The 18,920-nt window shown below is 55.2% G+C and overlaps 1 protein-coding gene across 2 annotated transcripts; it reads left to right on the top strand.

The window, feature by feature from the left end:
* The first annotated feature begins 1,103 nt into the window (after positions 1 to 1,103).
* On the top strand, positions 1,104 to 12,443 carry SEMA3G (semaphorin 3G). 2 transcript variants are annotated; one of them, XM_074344749.1, is made up of 16 exons: positions 1,104 to 1,278; positions 3,050 to 3,210; positions 3,325 to 3,387; positions 3,613 to 3,732; positions 3,999 to 4,089; positions 4,208 to 4,324; positions 4,558 to 4,703; positions 4,838 to 4,952; positions 5,045 to 5,114; positions 5,376 to 5,520; positions 5,818 to 6,049; positions 6,145 to 6,236; positions 6,876 to 6,917; positions 7,642 to 7,870; positions 8,182 to 8,321; positions 9,658 to 12,443. In XM_074344749.1, exons 1-16 carry the CDS (start codon positions 1,170 to 1,172, stop codon positions 10,105 to 10,107), a joined length of 2,322 nt encoding a protein of 773 aa, XP_074200850.1. In that variant the 5' UTR covers positions 1,104 to 1,169; the 3' UTR covers positions 10,108 to 12,443. The 2 variants fall into 2 exon arrangements, with proteins under 2 accessions (XP_074200850.1, XP_074200851.1); XM_074344750.1 differs by having other exon boundaries at positions 9,661 to 12,443.
* Positions 12,444 to 18,920: the final 6,477 nt, after the last annotated feature.

Here is an 18,920-nt window from a genome sequence, read left to right on the forward strand (position 1 = left end):
CCTTTGAGGGCTCAGGCTGGTCCATCTGGGAGCATCTAACTTGCAGGCATTTCTAGAATCCTGGGAGCACAAATTCTGACTCAAGTTTGAAATCTTAGTACCCAGGGCCTCAGATTCTGAGGGTAGGAGTCTGGGGTGGGGCAGCTGTAGGAGGTGGAGACAGGGGCTACTATCGGGGAGGGGCATAGGGAGGTCTCCTCACTTGCCCTTATTCAGCCCCTCAGCCTCATCCCCACCTTGTTTCTCTTCTGTGATTCTTCTACCCCTAAATCAGAGCTCAGAGCAGAGGTCGTGGGGGTACGAGCACGCTCCCTCCACCCTCAGTCTGGAGGAATCATAGGCCAGCAGACAGGAACTCGGGAAAGAACCCACCACTCACCTGGTGACAATCTGGGCCCTGGTAGGACTGGAGGACTGAGGGAGGCAGGGTAATGGGGGGTTCCCTGGCATGGGGGTAGACCTTGTCCCCTGCCCCAGTGAGCTGGGATGAGACCCAAAGGCCACACAGGAACAGGTCTGGGTGGAAGAGTCTGGGCATTCATCTCTTGCCAATATCAGATCTGTGAAGTGTGGCCAGACCTCAAGCCCCCATCCAAAACATGGAGCCCCTTGGGCTGGAATGACCATCACCGCCCACCCCCCGCCCCAGGCAACTTGGGCCCTGCCAGGGGAGCTGGGGTGCCAGGCCAAGGATTCAGGGGTCTAGACCCTTGGTGTCAGGGACCTGAGTCCAGAATCAATTTGTGGGATTCTCTTTCATGGGCAGTGGAGGGGCAGGGAGCAAAGGAGAGCCCAGCTAGACTCTCACCCAGCCCAGCAACCTCTGATCTCTGATTTCCCTTTCAGGCTATCTCCCCCTTGACATTTTGCTGGAGGCTGGGGACTTGGATTTGTGGACATTTCTGTATAAATCATCCACATCCCAGCTGGGAAAAGAGTCTCCCCAATTAGGAACCAGCCAATCTGACACAGAGGCATCAACTGGGCCAGCCGAAGTGGAGGGAGAGGCTGCAGGTGGATGACTGGGCACTGGTCCCCTCCCTCTTCCTCCCCGCCTTCCTGGCCTGGGACGGGGTGGAGCTGCTGCTTTATAAGTGGCAGGCCTGGCGGCAACCGAGCAAACTACAATCAGCGGCAGGACCAGGACCTAGGGCAGCTCTGCAAGCAGCATGGCCCCCTCAGCCTGGGCCATCTGCTGCCTCCTGGGGGGCCTCCTGCTCCGCGGGGGCTGCCCCAGCCCCGGCCCCAGCGTGCCCCGCCTGCGGCTCTCCTACCGAGGTACAGGCGGTGCGCGCCCCGTGTGTGTGTGTGTCTGTGGGAGCCCCGGACCCCGCGATACCCCAGCTGTGGGGCCCCAGCCAGCTCTGGGTGGTCTATTCTGCCAGCCAGAAAGATGCGGTCACTCCTTAAACAGCCATGGGGGAAGCACTTTACCTTCACTCCCCGGCATGGTGCTCCCAGCTGGCCGCCAGGGGCAGGAACCCAGGAGGAAGGCGGGGGAGGAGGACAGGTTCTGAAAGACAGGGCCAAGGTGGAGGTGGGAGAGACAGACAAAGCAGGGAAACCTGAGGGGGCTGTTGAGAAAAGAAGAGAGACCTCAGCAGAGTTGGGCAGAGAGAGATGGGGAGGGGGCAGAGAGGGCAGGTCTGGACGATTTGTCTGCACTCAGCCCGGCTCCTTGCCCAGGGCAGACAGTATGGGAGAGGGCAACATCCTGTCCCTCTCGTCCTGCCCTTCAGTGGCGTCCTTCACCCTATCTTCGTGGCCCTGTTCCCTGACCTTGGCAGTGCTGACCTTGCCTTTTCCCCTCCATCCAAGAGGCCCTTTGTAGCCCACGGAGGATTCCGGTCTCCCCTCTTTGCTCATCCTGGTCCAGGAGGTTCCCCTGCAGATCTAGCTTATGTTATGCTTCAGCTGGGACACAGTCTCCTCTGAATCTGTGGAGATGGTCCATGGGAAATGTCCCTAAGACACAGGCTCTCCACAGATTCTTCTTGGGGAAGCCAGAGGGGTGATCATCTTCCCTCAGGAACCCCAGTCCAAGAGGGGAGACCCAGGACTGCTCTGGAGAGTCTGGAGGAGGGAATGTGGCTCCACTCTGGAGAGTCTGAAGAGTCAGTGTGGTGGGAGAAATGTGGTCCTGCCCTGGGAGCTGTGGGTTTTAGAGGGCAGTCAGGTTATAAGAAAAGGCCCAAATAGGGCAAATCCCTCCCAAAGTACTGTCAGCCATGGAGGGCTTCCTGAAGAGACTGTTGATGAGTTTGGGGATAGAGTAGGTGCTGGGCTGAGGATGACCTTTTGGGCAGACTTGGATACCCGGTATTCCCAAGGATGGCCCTCGCCCCTTCCCACCACAGCCTGCTGCTTTCACTTGCCCACCCATCACCTCCACCTACCAAGCTGGACCCCAAGGACCTATTTGAGAATCCCCACCTTCAGGGATCATTGTCCCCAGACAGCCAACCCCTGGGGCCTGGGTGGGCAGTGTCTATGGAGGAGAAAACCCTCTTTAGCTACATCCCTGGACCGGAGCCTACAGATCCACCTGACCATACCCAGCCTCTCCCACACCCAGGCCTTTGCCAGGTGTTCCCTCTGATGGGAGCACTCTTCCCTACTCGTTCACCTGTCCCACTGAGTCAGCCTTGCACGCTGTTCAGATCACCCACCCTTTCTCCAGGCTCTCCCAGCCCTTTGCCCAGCTTGCTGCCATAAATCCTGTCAGCAGAGCTATCTTTCCTGGGGACTGGATAGGGCTCAGATGGGCCAGTGGGAAGATGTTAACTGAAAAACCAGGGGGCCAAGGAGTGGGAGGGGTAAGGGACAGGCTCCTGGGTGGGCTGAGCTGGGTTGGGGGTTCAGAGTCCCCGTCCCACCCACCCCCAGGAGCCATTTCCCAGAAGCCCTCCAGCAGCCCTGTGGATGGAAACATTTTCCAGATGTAAGTGTGTGGGGGGTGAACGCACAGCTGGGACCCTCCACCTCCACATGTTGGCTGGAGAAGTGGGCTGCGCAGCAGGCTCTGACCCCCTCCCTCGCTCCCTCCTAGACCTCCTTTCTGCCAACCGTTCTGCCATCTTCCTGGGTCCCCGGGGCTCCCTGGACCTTCAGGCCCTGTACCTGGACGAGTACCGGGACCGCCTGTTTCTGGGTGGCCGTGATGCCATCTACTCCCTGCGACTGGACCAGGCATGGATGGATCCCCGGGAGGTGAGCTGGGCTGACCGGGAAGAGGGTCTGTCTCAGAGCCGAGCAACTCTAGATGGGAGGCCTGCTGGGGAAACCGAGGCTGTGAGGTCAGGGGTAAGCCAGGCTGTATTTTAGGTCCTGTGGCCGCCGCAGCCAGGACAGAGGGAGGCATGTGTTCGCAAGGGAAGAGATCCTTTGGTGAGTGCTGTTGGGAGTGACATCCGTCCCCGCTTCCTTGACCAACTCCCAGGCCTTGACCCTCAGGAGAGCCTGGGGCCACTGCTACCCTAGTGCCGGTGCTGGGGACACTTGGAGCAGATCCTGAGGGTTCTTGATGGTCTGGAAGAATCTCCCCCCACTCTAGATCACCGGAGCTGACCAGACAGGCAGCACCCCTCATGCCCTCCACTCCCTCCTCCCCAGGTGGACTGCGCCAACTTTGTGCGGGTGCTGCATCCCCACAACCGGACCCACCTGCTGGCATGTGGCACTGGGGCCTTCCAGCCCACCTGCGCCCTCATTGCAGTTGGGCATCGTGGGGAGGTGAGCCGGGCAGCCCCAAAAAGGACTGGGAAGCAGTGACATTTCCTCCTTGCCGCCTGAACGCTCCCCATTGAGCCTGGGCCAGGGCAGAAGTGTCAGAGCCTGAAAGGCGTCTTTGTGGCAGGGAGCTGACCCCACTGGTGAGGCCCGAATAAGGGTGCCTTCTGCCCACCCCCACTCTCCAGCCGCACGCGATGGCCACTGCCCGGGTGGGGGACTGCCCTGCTTTCCTATGTGACATGTCTGTCTCCCTCCTTCTCCCCCAGCATGTACTCCACCTGGAGCCTCGCAGTGTGGAAAGTGGGCGGGGGCGGTGCCCACATGAGCCCAGCAGTCCTTTTGCCAGCACCTTTGTAGGTAGGTGATGCCCAGACCGGGGCAGGCATGGTGAGGGTGGGAGCTGGCTGGGAAGGAATGGGGCCTGGCTACAGGCCTGGCCCTCCTCTCCTGACCCTGCCTCCTACCCCTACCCCAGGAGGGGAGCTGTACACAGGCCTCAATGCTGACTTCCTGGGGCGTGAGGCCATGATCTTCCGGAGTGGGGGACTCCGGCCAGCCTTGCGTTCTGACTCTGACCAGAACCTTCTGCACGGTGAGCCCAGGGGTCTGCTGAGGGCCAGGCTGATTGGTGTCTGCCTCTGACACTGGCAGGGAGGCGGGAGAGCTGACTCTGGAGTGGGGACCAGAGGGCGGCCCATCCCTACTCTACTCCCTGGGACTCTAGCCTCCAGTGGGGTCCTGCGCTTCTTTCCCTCCTCATTAGTTCAGCCTCCCCCCATCCTCCACTGTGAGGGCCCCCACCAGCTTCACCCTTTCACCTCCCAGAACCCCAATTTGTGATGGCTGCCCGGATCCCGGACAATCTGGACCAGGATGATGACAAGGTGTACTTCTTCTTCTCGGAGACAGTCCCCTCGCCTGATGGGGGCCTGGGCCGTGTCATCGTCAGCCGCGTGGGCCGCGTCTGTGTGGTGAGAGCTATGGAAGGGGCAGTGAGATTCAAATTCTCCTTCCCGGACCTGTCCCCACCTGCAGAAGTAGGGAGGAGGAGCAGGTGGAGGGGCCTGCCCCCAAGGCACAAGACTGACTGGCCCCTACCCACTAGAATGATGCAGGTGGCCAGCGGGTGCTGGTGAACAAATGGAGCACCTTCCTCAAGGCCAGGCTGCTCTGCTCCGTGCCTGGCCCTGGCGGCACCGAGACCCACTTTGACCAGCTGGGTAAGGCCGTGGCCAGGGCAGGTGGGGTGTGAGCTGGGGGGGGCTCAGAGCCAGTGAGTAGGGGGCATTGGTGGTGGCCTTCTGTCTCCCAGAGGACGTGTTCCTGCTGTGGCCCAATGCAGGGAAGAGCCCAGAGGTGTACGCTCTGTTCAGCACGGTCAGGTGGGCACACAGCCTCCTTCACCCCTGCCCCGGCCCCATCTCTGCACCCTCAGCCTCCTCCCCTGAGCTTCTGCTTTCTTGTCCCTGCCTCACCATGGGTCCCTGTCTTTGTCCCTGACCCAGTGATTCCATGGCTGTATTCTCTGCCTGGGTGTCCTCGTTTTCTGGTCTCTGCTGACCGCAGTCACCATCATCCTCTGTCTTACTTATGAAACCTATGACAGCCACCCTGGCCTGACTGTCCCTGTCCCCCCTCCGCAGTGCTGTGTTCCAGGGTTACGCTGTCTGCGTGTACCACATGGCGGATATCTGGGAGGTCTTCAAGGGCCCCTTTGCCCACCAAGATGGTCCCCAGCACCAGTGGGGGCCCTATGGGGGCAAGGTGCCCTTCCCCCGCCCTGGCGTGGTGAGTATCTGCCTGCTGCCAGGCCAGGGAAGAGGGCTGAGTAGATGCCAGGAGGGTCTCCGCCCGGGGACAGGCTTGAGTCCGTATGCAGCCCCAGAGAAGCAGCTGAGCTGGGGCTCCACAGAGGCTGGGCGGGTTTAGGAGGGGAGCAGAGCCCTGATGACACTAAGAGTCATTCCTACAGCAAGAGCGGTCCCTCTGAGGTTGGCGTGCCTAACCAGTGGGCCTCGGAAACACACTGGGGTGGGATGTGACATCCCAGGAAGCTTCACGTGCTCCCTTTGCTGCTGCCCGCAGTGCCCCAGCAAGATGACTGCACAGCCAGGACGACCCTTTGGCAGCACCAAGGACTACCCCGATGAGGTGCTGCAGTTTGCCCGAGCCCACCCACTCATGTTTCGGCCTGTGCGTCCTCGGCGGGGCCGCCCTGTCCTCGTCAAAACCCACCTGGCCCAGCAGCTGCGTCAGATCGTGGTGGACCGTGTGGAGGCAGAGGACGGGACCTACGATGTCATCTTCCTGGGGACTGGTGGGTGGGCTTAGTGGGGTGGCCTCACTAGGGGAGTGTGCTGGGACCCAGGCTCTGCCTTCCTCTCTCACTGACCTCTCCCTTCCCTGCCTCAGACTCAGGTTCTGTGCTCAAAGTCATTGCCCTCCAGGTGGGAGGCTCGGCTGAGCCTGAAGAGGTGGTTCTGGAGGAGCTCCAAGTGTTTAAGGTGAGCAGGGGGACTGATGGGAAGGGTCCCCTCAAGCCCCGTCCCTGGGTCTAGGCCTGACTACAAGGAAGCAGGAACAAAGCACAGGAGGGAGATTGGCTGGACTTTACTGAACCCTCAGCTGGTGGGGAGTGAAAGGGGTGACACTGCTGCAGAGGCCTTACTGATGCTTCTAAATGACTGTGGGGCCTGGAGACGCAGTCTAAGCTGAGAGTTGGGGGGCCCAGAGAGGAATGGCCAAGGTGATGGTCCCCTGACAAAGCCCTGCCAGGCTCAAGTTGCAGTGAGGGGTGGCTGAAACCCTAACTTCCCTGTGGGTTCTGCTGGCCCCTCTATAGAGTCAGGCAGGGGATCTGTGTCTGGGGAACTGCCATGCCTCCCCACAAGGGATGGGTGATTTGGGAGGGCTGCCTTATTGCTAGGGAGCAAGGTTGTGGCAGGAGACCCCAGAGCTTACTTTTAGCCAAGCCTTGGAGGCCTGCCAGGGTGAGGGGATTGTTCTAGCAACCCGATGAGTGCGCAAGACTGTCTGGCCTTAGTTGCCAGGGAGGGAACTGACCTGGTAGAAAGGTGGCTTCCATCCAGAGGCTGGAGGAGGCTGAAAGCCGGGATGCAGGGGAGCTCTTGCTTCTTCCCCAGGTGCCAACACCCATCACTGAGATGGAGATCTCCGTGAAAAGGGTAAGAACAGCTGCCAATCCTCCCCAACTTCTTTCCTCTCCACCAGTCTCCTGAAGCTTCCCTGAGTGCTTCCATCACTGGGAAGCCGAGCCACAGCAGGCCCTGGGGCTGCCTGATAAGGCCCTGCAATGAGGGATGAGAGCTGAGATGCCATGCATGAAACCAGTGGGCAGTGGGAGACCCCGAGTAAGTGAGTCTCTCTTCAGATCAGGGGAGATCCACAAAGTGCAGTTCCTCAGGGGTAGACCAAAAGTGCTTGAAAACAAAATCCAGATTTTAAATCACTCTTAGAAGCCACTTTTTAGAGGCCTGCTGTGTGTCCTTTTGCAAGAGGCAAAATCTCCCCAAGTTCATCTGCCCCAGTTTATCTTTGGGTAAATCTTGACTTTTGTACTGGGATCACTTAAAGCAGACTATACCTCTAAGGTTAATGGCAAGACAGGATAAAGGCTATGGGGGTAGAAAGCAAAGGTCAACTGCAGGGAGGGCCTGGAGAAGCCCCCTAGAGAACCTCAGGGGTTCCTTACCCCCTCCACACCCTAGCACAGGATCTAATGTAGATCAGGTGACTGATAAATGCTTTTTGGTTTTGGGAATGCACCCAAGAGGCTCTGGAAGACTCTTGCAAATGGCAGGGGTCTCAGGAAAGCCAAAGGGGCTGAGAGCCTAGCCGCTTCGAGAAGGAGTGCAGGCTCACTATGAGCTCTGCCTGTGTCCCTTCCAGCAAATGCTGTACGTGGGCTCGAGGCTGGGCGTGGCCCGGCTCCAGCTACACCAGTGTCAGACTTACGGCAGTGCCTGTGCAGAGTGCTGCCTGGCCCGGGACCCGTACTGCGCCTGGGATGGTGCCTCCTGCACCCGCTACCAGCCAGGCACCAGCAAGCGCCGGATCCGCCGACAGGATATCCGGCATGGCAACCCTGCCCTGCAGTGCCTGGGCCAAAGCCAGGAAGGTGAGTGGCAGCAGGCATGGTGGCGCCAGTTGGGCTCCCACAGGGCCCCCTCACCCTAATGGCCTGGGTTCCACCCCTGTGAGGTGTGGCCTCAGGCTAGTCCTGTAGTAACAGACCGTCCTTGGTTTCCCTGTGCGTGCAGCTCTTGTCAGTATATGAGTATAGGGTCTTAGGGCAGAGTGAGTGGCTTGGGGGTTGATAGGCACCTAGGTCCCTGGCACATTTGTGGGGGCTCCTGGGCTGGGGGAGTCTCTTGATGGTCCCTGGGGTCCCCTAGTTCCTGAGCTGAGCCTATCTTCAAATCCCTCCAGAGGAGGCTGCAGGACTCGTGGCAACCACCGCGGTCTACGGCACGGAGCACAACAGCACCTTCCTGGAGTGCCTGCCCAAGTCCCCCCAGGCCGCTGTGCGCTGGTTCTTGCAGAGGCCGGGGGACGACGGGCCTGACCAGGTGAACCTCCAGCCTGCATGTGTCCTGAGGTCATACACCTCCTTGAACCCAAAGCCTTAGGAAGGGCCTCTGGGGGGCACCTGCTAAGATCAACTTAAGTGTGTATTAGGCCCGTGGTGCGCCTAGAACGAAGTGTCCCTGTTCCTGCCATCTGAGAACACCCAGGCCACATGTGGTAGAACTTATCCAGTGATGGAAGCCCACAAACTCCTAGGGACTGAGCCAAGCTCTGTCTGAGATGGGGAGTAGCAGAGACAGAAGAGAGGGAAGGAGGTCTGGGCTGGTCAGGAAGCCCTGCATGCTTACACATATGGCTCATCTTTGAAGGGGTCTCTTCCTCAGGGGTTCTTGGTCCTCCTCTGCCCTAAGCCTGTGCCCCTGACCATTGGCCCTTGCACATACACACATCCCCCCACCACACACACTGCCTGGCCCCACACTTCTTCACTAGAGTCCAGCTGTCTGCCCAAGCCCTCTCCTCCCCAATCCAGAAAGCTCTGTCAACCCCAGAGATGGCTTCAGTCTGGGGCCTGAGGATGGATGTCGGTGGGGCAGGGTGAAGAACTGTTCTCCAGCTGCTCCCACGGGCAGGGAAGGGGAGGCAGTGGGTTGATTACAGGAGGGGCTCTTTTTCCAGCTTGAGAACTGGGGGAGGCCAGCCTTGGGCCAGCTGTTGGGCTGGGCACTGAGAAGTCTCCCCCGGAGGGCCAGGGGCGGGGGAGTGATGAGATGGAGTTACACAACACTCACCACCCAAGCAGGGCAGCCTTGGTGTACAGATGTGCAAACTAAAGCCCAGAGAGGCTCCAGGCCAGAGATGGGGCCAGATCAGAACCGTGCTCCCACCTCCTACACTGGGATGGGGCTGTGGGCCCCGCACTATGCAGGGAGTGACCAATGCAGACCAAGATCTGGAGGACTGTGTGTGTGTGTGTGTGTATAGAGTGGAGGGGAGTCCTAGTCCTGGAGCTAGGAGGTATAGTCCCTCTGAGTGAAAGCCCATAGATCCTCTTTAACACCCTCTGTTCCCTGGGAATGTGTGCCAGCCCCCCACCTCCACCACCAAGGCCAAGATAGGGGCCCCAGAGCTCTGACTAGGGGAGAGACCAGTCAGTCAAATCTTTGAGAATCCCCCTTTGCAGGCCCTGTCCTGGGTTATGGGAAGGTGAGGCCCTGCCTGCAATTAGCTCACAGTCGAGGAGCCTGAGCCTGCCAAGCTGCTGGGAGGGGAGAGTAGGCTCTGAGATAGCAAATATGGAAAAGTAGGGGGCAGAGAAGTTGATGGTGCAGGCCCTGCACCACCCTCTGCCCCACTCATGCCCTCCCACACCCCCAGCAGGTAAAGACAGATGAGCGCATCCTGCAAATGGAACAGGGTCTGCTGTTCCGCAGGCTCAACCGCCTGGATGCGGGCACCTACACCTGCATGACCCTGGAGCACGGCTTCTCCCAGGTGGTGGTCCGCCTGGCTCTAGAGGTGATCGTGGCTGCGCAGCTTGACGGCCTGTTCCCTCGGCAGCCCAGGCCAGAGGAGCCTGCAACCCGGGGAGGCCCAGCCTCCGCCCCCTCCAAGGCCTGGTATAAGGACATTCTGCAGCTCATTGGCTTCGCCAACCTGCCCCGGGTGGATGAGTACTGTGAGCGCGTGTGGTGCCCCTCCCGCAGCCGGAGCCGTGGCAAACAGGCCAAGGGCAAGAACTGGGTGGGGCTGGAGCTAGGCAAGAAGGTGAAGAGCCGGGTGCAAGCTGAGCGCAATCGGACACCCCGGGAAGTGGAGGCCACATAGGAGAGGGATGAGGAGAGGGTAGTTGGGATAGGCCGAGTGGCCAGCATGAGCCCCCAGCATCTCCCACTCACCCACCCGGTTAGGGCAGAGGAGGCCAACGTGCCTGATTGTCTCTTAGAGATGGGAATTTCTGCCCCCAGACTCCTACCAGGTCACCCACAGGAAACGCTGGGGCCTGATGGAGGGCCCTGTGTCTGAGGCCTATTCCCTGCCCCTCTCTGTGCTCAGTCCCAGGCTGGAACCAGCACCCTCTGGCTGCTGGCAACCCCAGTGGGACTGCTATTTGTTCTCAGACAAGGCCCCCGAGCACATTTCCGCTTGTGCCCGGGGGCCAGAGGCGAGAGGGCTGGGTGGTTCTCACCCAGCCTGCAGAACAATGGCCATTCTGAGTGACCCTTCCAGTGGGTGTGTGGGTGCGTCTGAGGAGGTGCCTGGGCAGGGGGCCCTCAGGCAGCCAAGGAGGGTAGAAGTTGCCTCCTAAGCTAGCACGGGGGAAGAAGACCTATCCTGCGAGGTGGGTGGGAAAGTGGAGGCACTGAGAAGACGTTACAGCAAGACCCCCTCACACTCCATGCCCTGCAATCTTGGTGGTTCCCTGCCACTGCCCACCACCTCTTCTCCATCTCAGAATCGTAGAAGCATGGACTGCGAGAGCTCCCTGGGTCCTGGGGATGGTCTGGACCTCAGGCCCCACTTCACAAATGAAAGCAAGAGAACATTTCACAGCCTGACTTCCCTTCCCTAAGTCCCAGAGCTGCCAGGCCAAGTTTCCTGGGATGCCCACACTCCTGATGGGATTGGCCCTCCCTACCATCAGGGTCTCCACGCTGATGAGCAGGGAGTGGGGGGATTCTAGGAGAATGTTATCCCCCATCTCTGTGGACTAGAGATAGGGAAAGGGGAGCTGGGAAAGTGTGGGGTAGTTGGAGGAGTGAGCTGTCTTTCCCAGGGCAATGCAACCTTGCCCACAGCCTGGAAGGGTGGGAATGTGACAGCTCTGTGAGCAAGCTACAGCTGGTGGGCAGGACCAGGGGCAGGGCTTTGCCTGGTGGGCCACAGAGGACTGAGGCTTTTGAGATGAAAGGGGAAAGGGTGGGAGACCCTCGGATGGGCTTTGGAACCCAAGGGCAGGCATTCTCAGGGACCCAAGAAGGCATCGGTTAGCCCAGGAGCCAAGTATTTCCCACCCTGGGATCTTTGGTTTCTGCTAAATAAGGGTTTGTCATGGATGGTTCATTTATGAAAATTTTTCTCTTTTAAGGGAAAGAAATGTAGGGGAGAAGCTGCTAAATCCTGCTGGCTCTTGGGGGCGAGGCTCAGGTGGCCAGGATGCATTCTGTCTGGGCGCGTAGGGAGGTGTTTTTGCCATCAGCGGTAATGTGTTTCTTGGGCTGGGGAGCATGGAGGGGGAGGAGGAGGACTAAATGAAAAGTTGTTCCCAGACTGCGTATGAACAAGTCAGTGACGCACAAAACCGACAGGAGGGAGACAAGAGCATCAGGTTCGAGATTCCCTCCATTAAAAAATCAAGATGAAGAGAGGAAGGAAAAAAAAACACAGACAAAAAGCAATACAGGGCTTCCTGCCCTGTTGAACTCAAACCCAGACTGTGTCTGCCTTGGATTTTATCCAAGACCCCCATGCCCCACCACCACCTCCAGAGAAATGGAATCTGAAACAGGCCCTTCTTTCTCCCTTTGGAGTAAGTGAAACAGAAGCACTGAGATTACCTTGATAACACTTTGGGAAGCCGCTGGCCTGGGGTGGTTGTGGCTGAGATGTCAGCAGGTGAAAGCAGAGGAGAGGACTGTGGGGAGGGGCCTGGAGAAGAAAGGGGAGGAGGAGGTAGAGGCCACGGAAGAGGGTAGAATGGAACAGGTGTCAGAGCTGCAGCCAACTCTGCCCCTCTGTCCCAGGAAGAAGCAACTGGGCCTCTAGGCTGGGTCCATGTGTGGCCGGCTCCAGGCAGGGTCCCCTAGGGAAGTTACTCTGGAAAACAGAGGGAGAAGGAGTTAAAAATCCTGAACCAGGAACACCAGCATTTGGAAAATTATGGACAGCTTCTACTGATTGCCCACCCCTATCCCCCATGGTACTGTGTGTTATTAACGCCTGGAAATGCCTCTATGTGTGAATTCTATTTTTGTATTCATATGTTGAGATGGGCCTTGTGGTTTCTCTGTCTTCAAAGCACAGTTCTCATAATTACTATTGTTCCTTTGTCACTGCCCCTCAGTGCTGGTGAGGACAGCACAGTGGTTTACCACACAACCTACAAGGAAAGGGATGAAGTTAATATTTATATCACATAATTATATCGTTATTGTACCTGTGTATTTCTGTACTAAATTGTCTGATGCTATGTTTGTGAGCTGGAAATGAAGAGCCTTCCCTGACCATTCTAGGAGGGATAAGCCACTCTGGGTGGTATTTCCTAGAAGAGGAGATAGGTATCAGGGGAAGGAAGGAGTCAGAGGGCTTTGCCTATGAAGTGGAGATTGCTTGTTAAATTAGGAAAATCCTGTCCCTTGGGCTTCTGAGACTTCTTGGAACTTCAGGAATATCTCAAGCCAGGAAAAAAAATGCTGGCAAAGGGTAGCTGGGCACGTAGGCTGCCCTGCTCCTTTTTCATAATAACACTTGACTTTTTGATAGCAACACTTGGCCTGGTGCCTGTCTTCATCAGCCACATACCAACGTGTATTAAGACCACCGTGTTGACGGGGAGGGGATAGCTCAGTGGCAGAGTGCGTGCTTAGCATGCACGAGGTCCTGGGTTCCATCCCCAGTGCCCCCATCAAGAAAAATAATAATTAAAATATAATATAAAATAATTAACATATAATATAAAAATAATAATTAAAAAATGAGTAAACCTAATTACTGTCCCCCCACCAAAAAAAAAAAGGCCACTGTGCTCTTGCTGGTGGGGGCGGGGGGGCTGGGCTGTGTGGTGAGAGCTGCAGCTTCAGCAGAGGAGGGGGAGCCCCAGAGTCTGGCCTGCTGGGCTGCAGGAGGTGCCTCTCCCCCACCTCCCACTCCCCTAGTGACAACATGCTCCTGCCCAAAGAGCAGACTCCATCGGGGCTGGAGGGAGATGGAAAAAGCCAGGGGTACTTTAAAGATGGGAGGGACATCACCCCACATCACCAGGGAGAATACCTTCTTGCTTGGATGGGCCCCTCAATCCGTGCTATAGACTAGGGGGTGCTTAATACAGGTCAGTCATCCATCCCATCTTGCACCCTGGCCCTAGGGTGGGACCCATGCTTTTGCCCCCTGGACGCTGCACGAGCACCCAGGCCTGACAGAATGTGAAATCCTGTTGCCCTGCCCCAGGTCATCACCACCCCTTCCGAGAAGCCTCATCAGAGCCCCACTTTGTGTGGAGTGCTGGGCTGGGAGGGTGCGTGAATGCAGCCTCACAGCCCCTTCTCCCATGAGGAGCACAGCATCTCTGCTCCCACATGGCCACTACCCATGCCCCGAAGACCACTTGGGTCTGGACTTCCCCTGGCCCCTCATTCCCCCTCCCTCCTCCCATCTCGAGCCCTATTTCCTGCCTTAAGGATTTCACTCTATCTTCCTCTCCCAGCTTTTTCCTCTAAGTCTCACACTTCCCCTGGTCTTGGGGCCTGTTTCATAATTTCCCAAACAGGTTTAGAGCCGGAAAAGGGCTTCTAGTCAAATGTTTTCCAAAATGGTGTTCTTTGGAAAAATTGTCCCATGAGATCCTTGACAATGGTCAAATAAACACGAGATTTCTGCCCCCTTCGCCCCCACGGAGCTGTGCACTGGCTGCCTGCTTGCCCTGTGACATCCCCGAGGCACCCACAATGATCTGTTAATGTGCATGCCTACTACATGCTACATGATCCTCCAAAACATGTGGTCCTCTATCCCTTTTTTTCCCATGGAGCAGTTACCATCTCATGTTTCCAGTGTTTTAAAGAGCATACTTTGGGAAAATGCTGGTTAGAGTAATCTCCTCCCTTGACATGAGAGATTAATCTTTGCCTCCTAAGCCTGTAAACTCTGGAGGCCCTGACTTTCTGGATGGAACAGCCACTTCTTGGTTTCCCATGGCTGGTACCAGAGCAGGGCCTGCCACCCCAGGACCAGGGCTGCCAAGCCACCTGCCTGCTGTCTCTCGGACCTGGACTCTGCCCTGCCTCTGGTTCCTGTCCTCCCACACCCAGCTTACCTCCTCAATCCACTTCCTGCCCCTCCTGTGTCTAGCAGGGTCCTCTGCAGAGGCTAGGATTCACCCCAAGACTGAGCCTGTCCTGCAGTCCCAAAGACTAGTTTCTAAGGAAGGATGGCGGGCAGGGTGGAGGCAGAATAAGGGTGAAAAACAGTCCTTTCATTTCCTTAAATGGCTTCTATGCTTCCCTTTCATTCAGTTAAGCCCGGGTCAGGTCCCAGAAGCCTCTAGAATCCCCCAACTGCAGGAGTGGGCAGGCAGCAGCCGTCAGGAGCCAGGCCTGCCTCCTGCCCAGTTATCCTCTCTGTGGGCTGGCAAGGGCCCCAGATGCAGTTAGAGCTGAGTAGGTCCCAGAGAACTCTCTCACGTGCCTCTGCCAGTCAAGCAAAGTGGGGGCATCTCCAGCTAGCCACATCTCCTCCTTAAAACTAGCAGACAGTTGCTCAGAAACAGCCCAATTTCCACCCGAGTTAAGGATCCACCCCAGCCTCACCCAAGTCCTGGTCTGCAGAGGCTCCCCACAGGGAGAAAGTTCAACACACGCCAAGGTCAAGTCCCCTGGGTTTTCTGAGATTACAAACTTGGCCCTGGTGTGCTGCGAGAATGGGTGGAGCTAGGTTTGGATATAATAACTGATAAGGAGCTTAAGGATTGTTGGTCCCCCACCCTGGCTCCTCTTCCGGACTCACCCCCTCCTGAAGCACAGGAGATGAAGTAACACCAGCTGCGAGCCCATGCCCACTTCCCACCACCCAGCCCCAGCCAGTCTTTGCCGTGAGTACCACTGCTGGGCCTCACAACCTTGGAGGCTGTGTCCTAATGAATCCTTTCACTTTCCCTGATGGATTTTCTTAAAGGAAACTCCTAGTTCCTCAAATGCAGCCTTTTAAAAAAATCGCTCTCCACTGAGGACGGGAAATGCTGCACAGTCTCCAGGGGAGGCCTTGTAAGTGATGCCCACCCCCATCCCCACACTCAGCCTCCAGTAGTCAGCTAGTAACTTGCACTCAGGGACTCTGCTGTGAGGAGAACTCAGGGAACCAGTCTTGACCTCTCACCCGCAGGGAGAAAGATGACTGCAGTGTACCTTAGTCCATCCCAATGTGGTGTGTTTCACTGCCAAGAGCATCCCATTGGGTAAAGAGGGAAGACCAGGGCAATGGGACAGTTGGGGGCTAGAGAGGATTCCAAATTAACAGAGGCCTGGAGCAGAGTCCAGGTGTCTGTCATCAAATGGAGGAGATAGTATTAGAGACACTCAAAGCTTAGATTTGCCTGTTAGGAGGACAAGGGGGGCTCCACTCTCAGAGATAAAGGTATGGAAGAATGACGTGGCAGAGCAGCAGCTTGCTGTATGGGCATGACCTCATCTCTTCACTCTGCACCCCGTCAGCTGATAAGAATCTGGTGCTGTTTCCTGTAGTCCAAGGGTCTCAGACAATGGTGTGAACGGCTGGCCCTACTGGAAAGGACATTGTTCAGGGAAGAAAAAACAACACACCAGCACAAAGCCAGGGCAGGACCTGTCTAAACGTAAGGGCTTGTTTACAAATCTATGATTTCCAAGGTAGGGGGATACAATGGGGAATTGTTTCTAGTGAGGCCAGAGTCCCCTCCAGAGTGCTCCCGGGGGCTGGGGATGGCTTTGATGGCCCAGACAGATCTCAGATGCTCTGTGAGGGACGGACACTGATGGCGTAAATGCCTTCCTGTTTATCAGAGGTGCACGCAGGGCAGGCTTAAGGAACAAGTTTACACCAAAGATGAGGGGGAGGAGCTCCTGTGCCTCCCTCCTTCTACTGGGGCCTCATGCTGTCACGCTACTCAGGGACTCCAGGGCTAGAGGTGGTTTACTAGGGAGAAGCCAGATTATTTCCTGGAAAACATCAACTCTTTGGTTTATGGCCTCCAACTGCCATGTTGTTTTTTGGAAAAGATGTACAAGGCATGAGACCCTTGCAAATAGCCAACCCCTCTGGAATGGGGCTCCCTGGTTTAGTCAGTTAGGGAGTCTTCTCAAACCAAGAGGCCCCTTTGATGCTGCAACTCACCTCCAGCCCCTGGGAGCACACAGGGAGCTGACAGTATCCCCGGGGTCAGGATCAATGGAGGTGCTGTTTCTCATAGCAACCTCTGGCCCTGCCCACAGGAGTTTAGAGCCTTTTAACCACCAGCCAGAGACCCCAGATGTCACAGAGAGAGAGAGAGAGAGAGAGAGTGTGTGTGTGTGTGTGTGTGTGTGGTAGTAGGGTGGGGCAGAAGAGGAACAGAACCATATCACCCATTGCCCTTGGGACTTGCAGTCCCCATTTTTAGGGGTAAGAGGAGGACAGCTGGGGATAGAAGGATCACTTTGGGTCTGGAGAGACCATGAAGGCAGTCCTATCTGAGGATCTGACCTACGATAGAAGTGTCATTGGTGACTTTTGTATTAGTCTATAAATATAACAGGAGCACAACTCATGAATAAACTCGAATGGATGTGCTTAGAATAAGCAAAGAGCAGTAAATCGCGTGCAATCCCAAAACAAAGCAAGCTTATAAGCCTTTCTCAGCCTTCCAGGTCTATAGCATTATAACCGTCTTCCTCAACATGCTCACAGCGCCCTCTGGTGTCGGGCAGTAAAACAACAGGCTTATAAATGCAGGGTTTGAGCACATTCCTCTAACTGCCTCTGAATGGGGGTCCTGAGCCAGACACCACGAAGGGGAGAAAGGTTAATAAGACAGACAGGTCCCTTCCCATAAGGGGATTCCAATCTAGTGGGAGAGACAATCATAGGACCAGATGGAGATTGAGGCAGGCTATAATAGGGGTACAAGCAGAGCCCACAGAGAGTGCCTAGGGATGAAGACGTGGCCCTTACACTGGATTCACCAGGCTGAGGGTAGAGGTTATGGTCCACCCGACTGCAAATCTCATGCTCAGGGCCCAGTATTCAAGGGTAGTCATGGCAGAGTGCCTGTGGGAGGAGTTTCCTGAGAGGTGAAGCCACATGTGGGGACACATCTGTGGAAGCCTTAGATGCTAATCCTAGCGGGGTCCACCTAAATAAAGAGCTAGCAGATGTTTTATGGTAATTAGCAGAAGGGAAGAGGGTGGATGTGTCAGCAGAGCAAGTGGACAAAGGAAATCATGTGGAGAGAAGGCTTTTGCTGCAGTCTTGTAAGTCACAGGGGTCTTAGCTGAGCACTGGCTGTGAGATGGAGACAAGACAAACATCTGAAAAACAGTCAAATTGACAAGAAGGTGGTTGGGCAGAAAGGGAAACATAAGGAGATTCTGAGGTTTCTGGCCGTAGTTCATAGTTCCCACGAAAGTAATGATTAGAGGAAGGAGAGCAAGTGTTTTGGGGAATTTTTGCTTAACATCTATTCCTACCCTCCCCAAGTGAACTATTTGTTCTAGGTCTTAGGTTATAAAGTGGTAATTAATTCTAATAGGCTTATGATTGTGAAAACAGGTGATTAAAATAGTCAAGGTGAGTCTGGGGCATCTTGTAGTGCCAAAAAGTAAAGAAGTTCTCAAAACCAAGCCAAGCCAAACAAAATGAAGCACACTATAATGGCAGTATGTGAAAAGGACATAGGAGTCCCAATGGCCAAAGCCAGAACAATCTGGGCAACAAAATACAGCAGTATTGGATTATAACCCAAAGTATAATATACATATCCCTGAGTACATACTGATACAAATAATTGAATAAATAAGTAGGAGAGGATGAGTAAATCTCCCACGCAGAAGAACTCTGAATAATATATGTAGATACTCTATCCTTAAAGAGGGAGGGGGCATAAATCCCCACTCATTAACTATGGGCTGCAGAGAGTGATTTCTTTCCAAAATTTACAGTATGAAAAGGGAGGAAAAAAGAGTAACTTTTCTCTTTCTGGAAAAGCTTGACAAACTAACTTAGCCAGGTGACCAAGAGAAACATCAACATCAAGATAAAGTGATGCTCTGTTGATACATGTAACTTTGATTTGATGTAATGAAAATGGTCCTTCACCTGTGCGGTCTTACTCCCTCAAACCTATAACCCCAGTCTAATCATAAGAAAAACATTAGACAAATTCCAATTGAGGGACACCCTACAAAATACCTGACCAGTACTCAAAACTGTCAAAGTCACCAAAAACAAGGAAAATCTGACCAACTGTTAGAGCCAAGAGGAAGCTAAGGGCACATGACGACTCAATGCAATGTGGTGTCCTGGATGGGATCCTAGAACAGGAAAAAAAAAAAAAAAAAAAAGACATCAGGTAAAAACTAAGGAAATCTGAATAAAGTAAGGGCTTTATTTAGTTGATAATAATGTATCAGTATTGGTTCATTGGTTGTGACAAGTGTACCACACTTATGTAAGATGTTAATAATGGGCTTGAAGTCTCTGCAATATGTTCACAATTTTTCTTTAAATCTAAAATTATCCTAAATTAGAAGTTTAAGAAAAAAGCCCAGTTATTTACTGGAGAATGACTGACTAGGTCCAGATGAAGAAGCGAACATTTCAAAGTTGGATTTCCCAGCCTACGAGAATGGAGTTAGCTATTAACACTGATGGAGAGTAAGGGTATGCAGATTAAGAAATAGCTAATAGAGGTGTGT

The sequence above is a fragment of the Camelus bactrianus genome, chromosome 17 (assembly GCF_048773025.1).
Source record: "Camelus bactrianus isolate YW-2024 breed Bactrian camel chromosome 17, ASM4877302v1, whole genome shotgun sequence".
NCBI lineage: Eukaryota > Metazoa > Chordata > Mammalia > Artiodactyla > Camelidae > Camelus > Camelus bactrianus.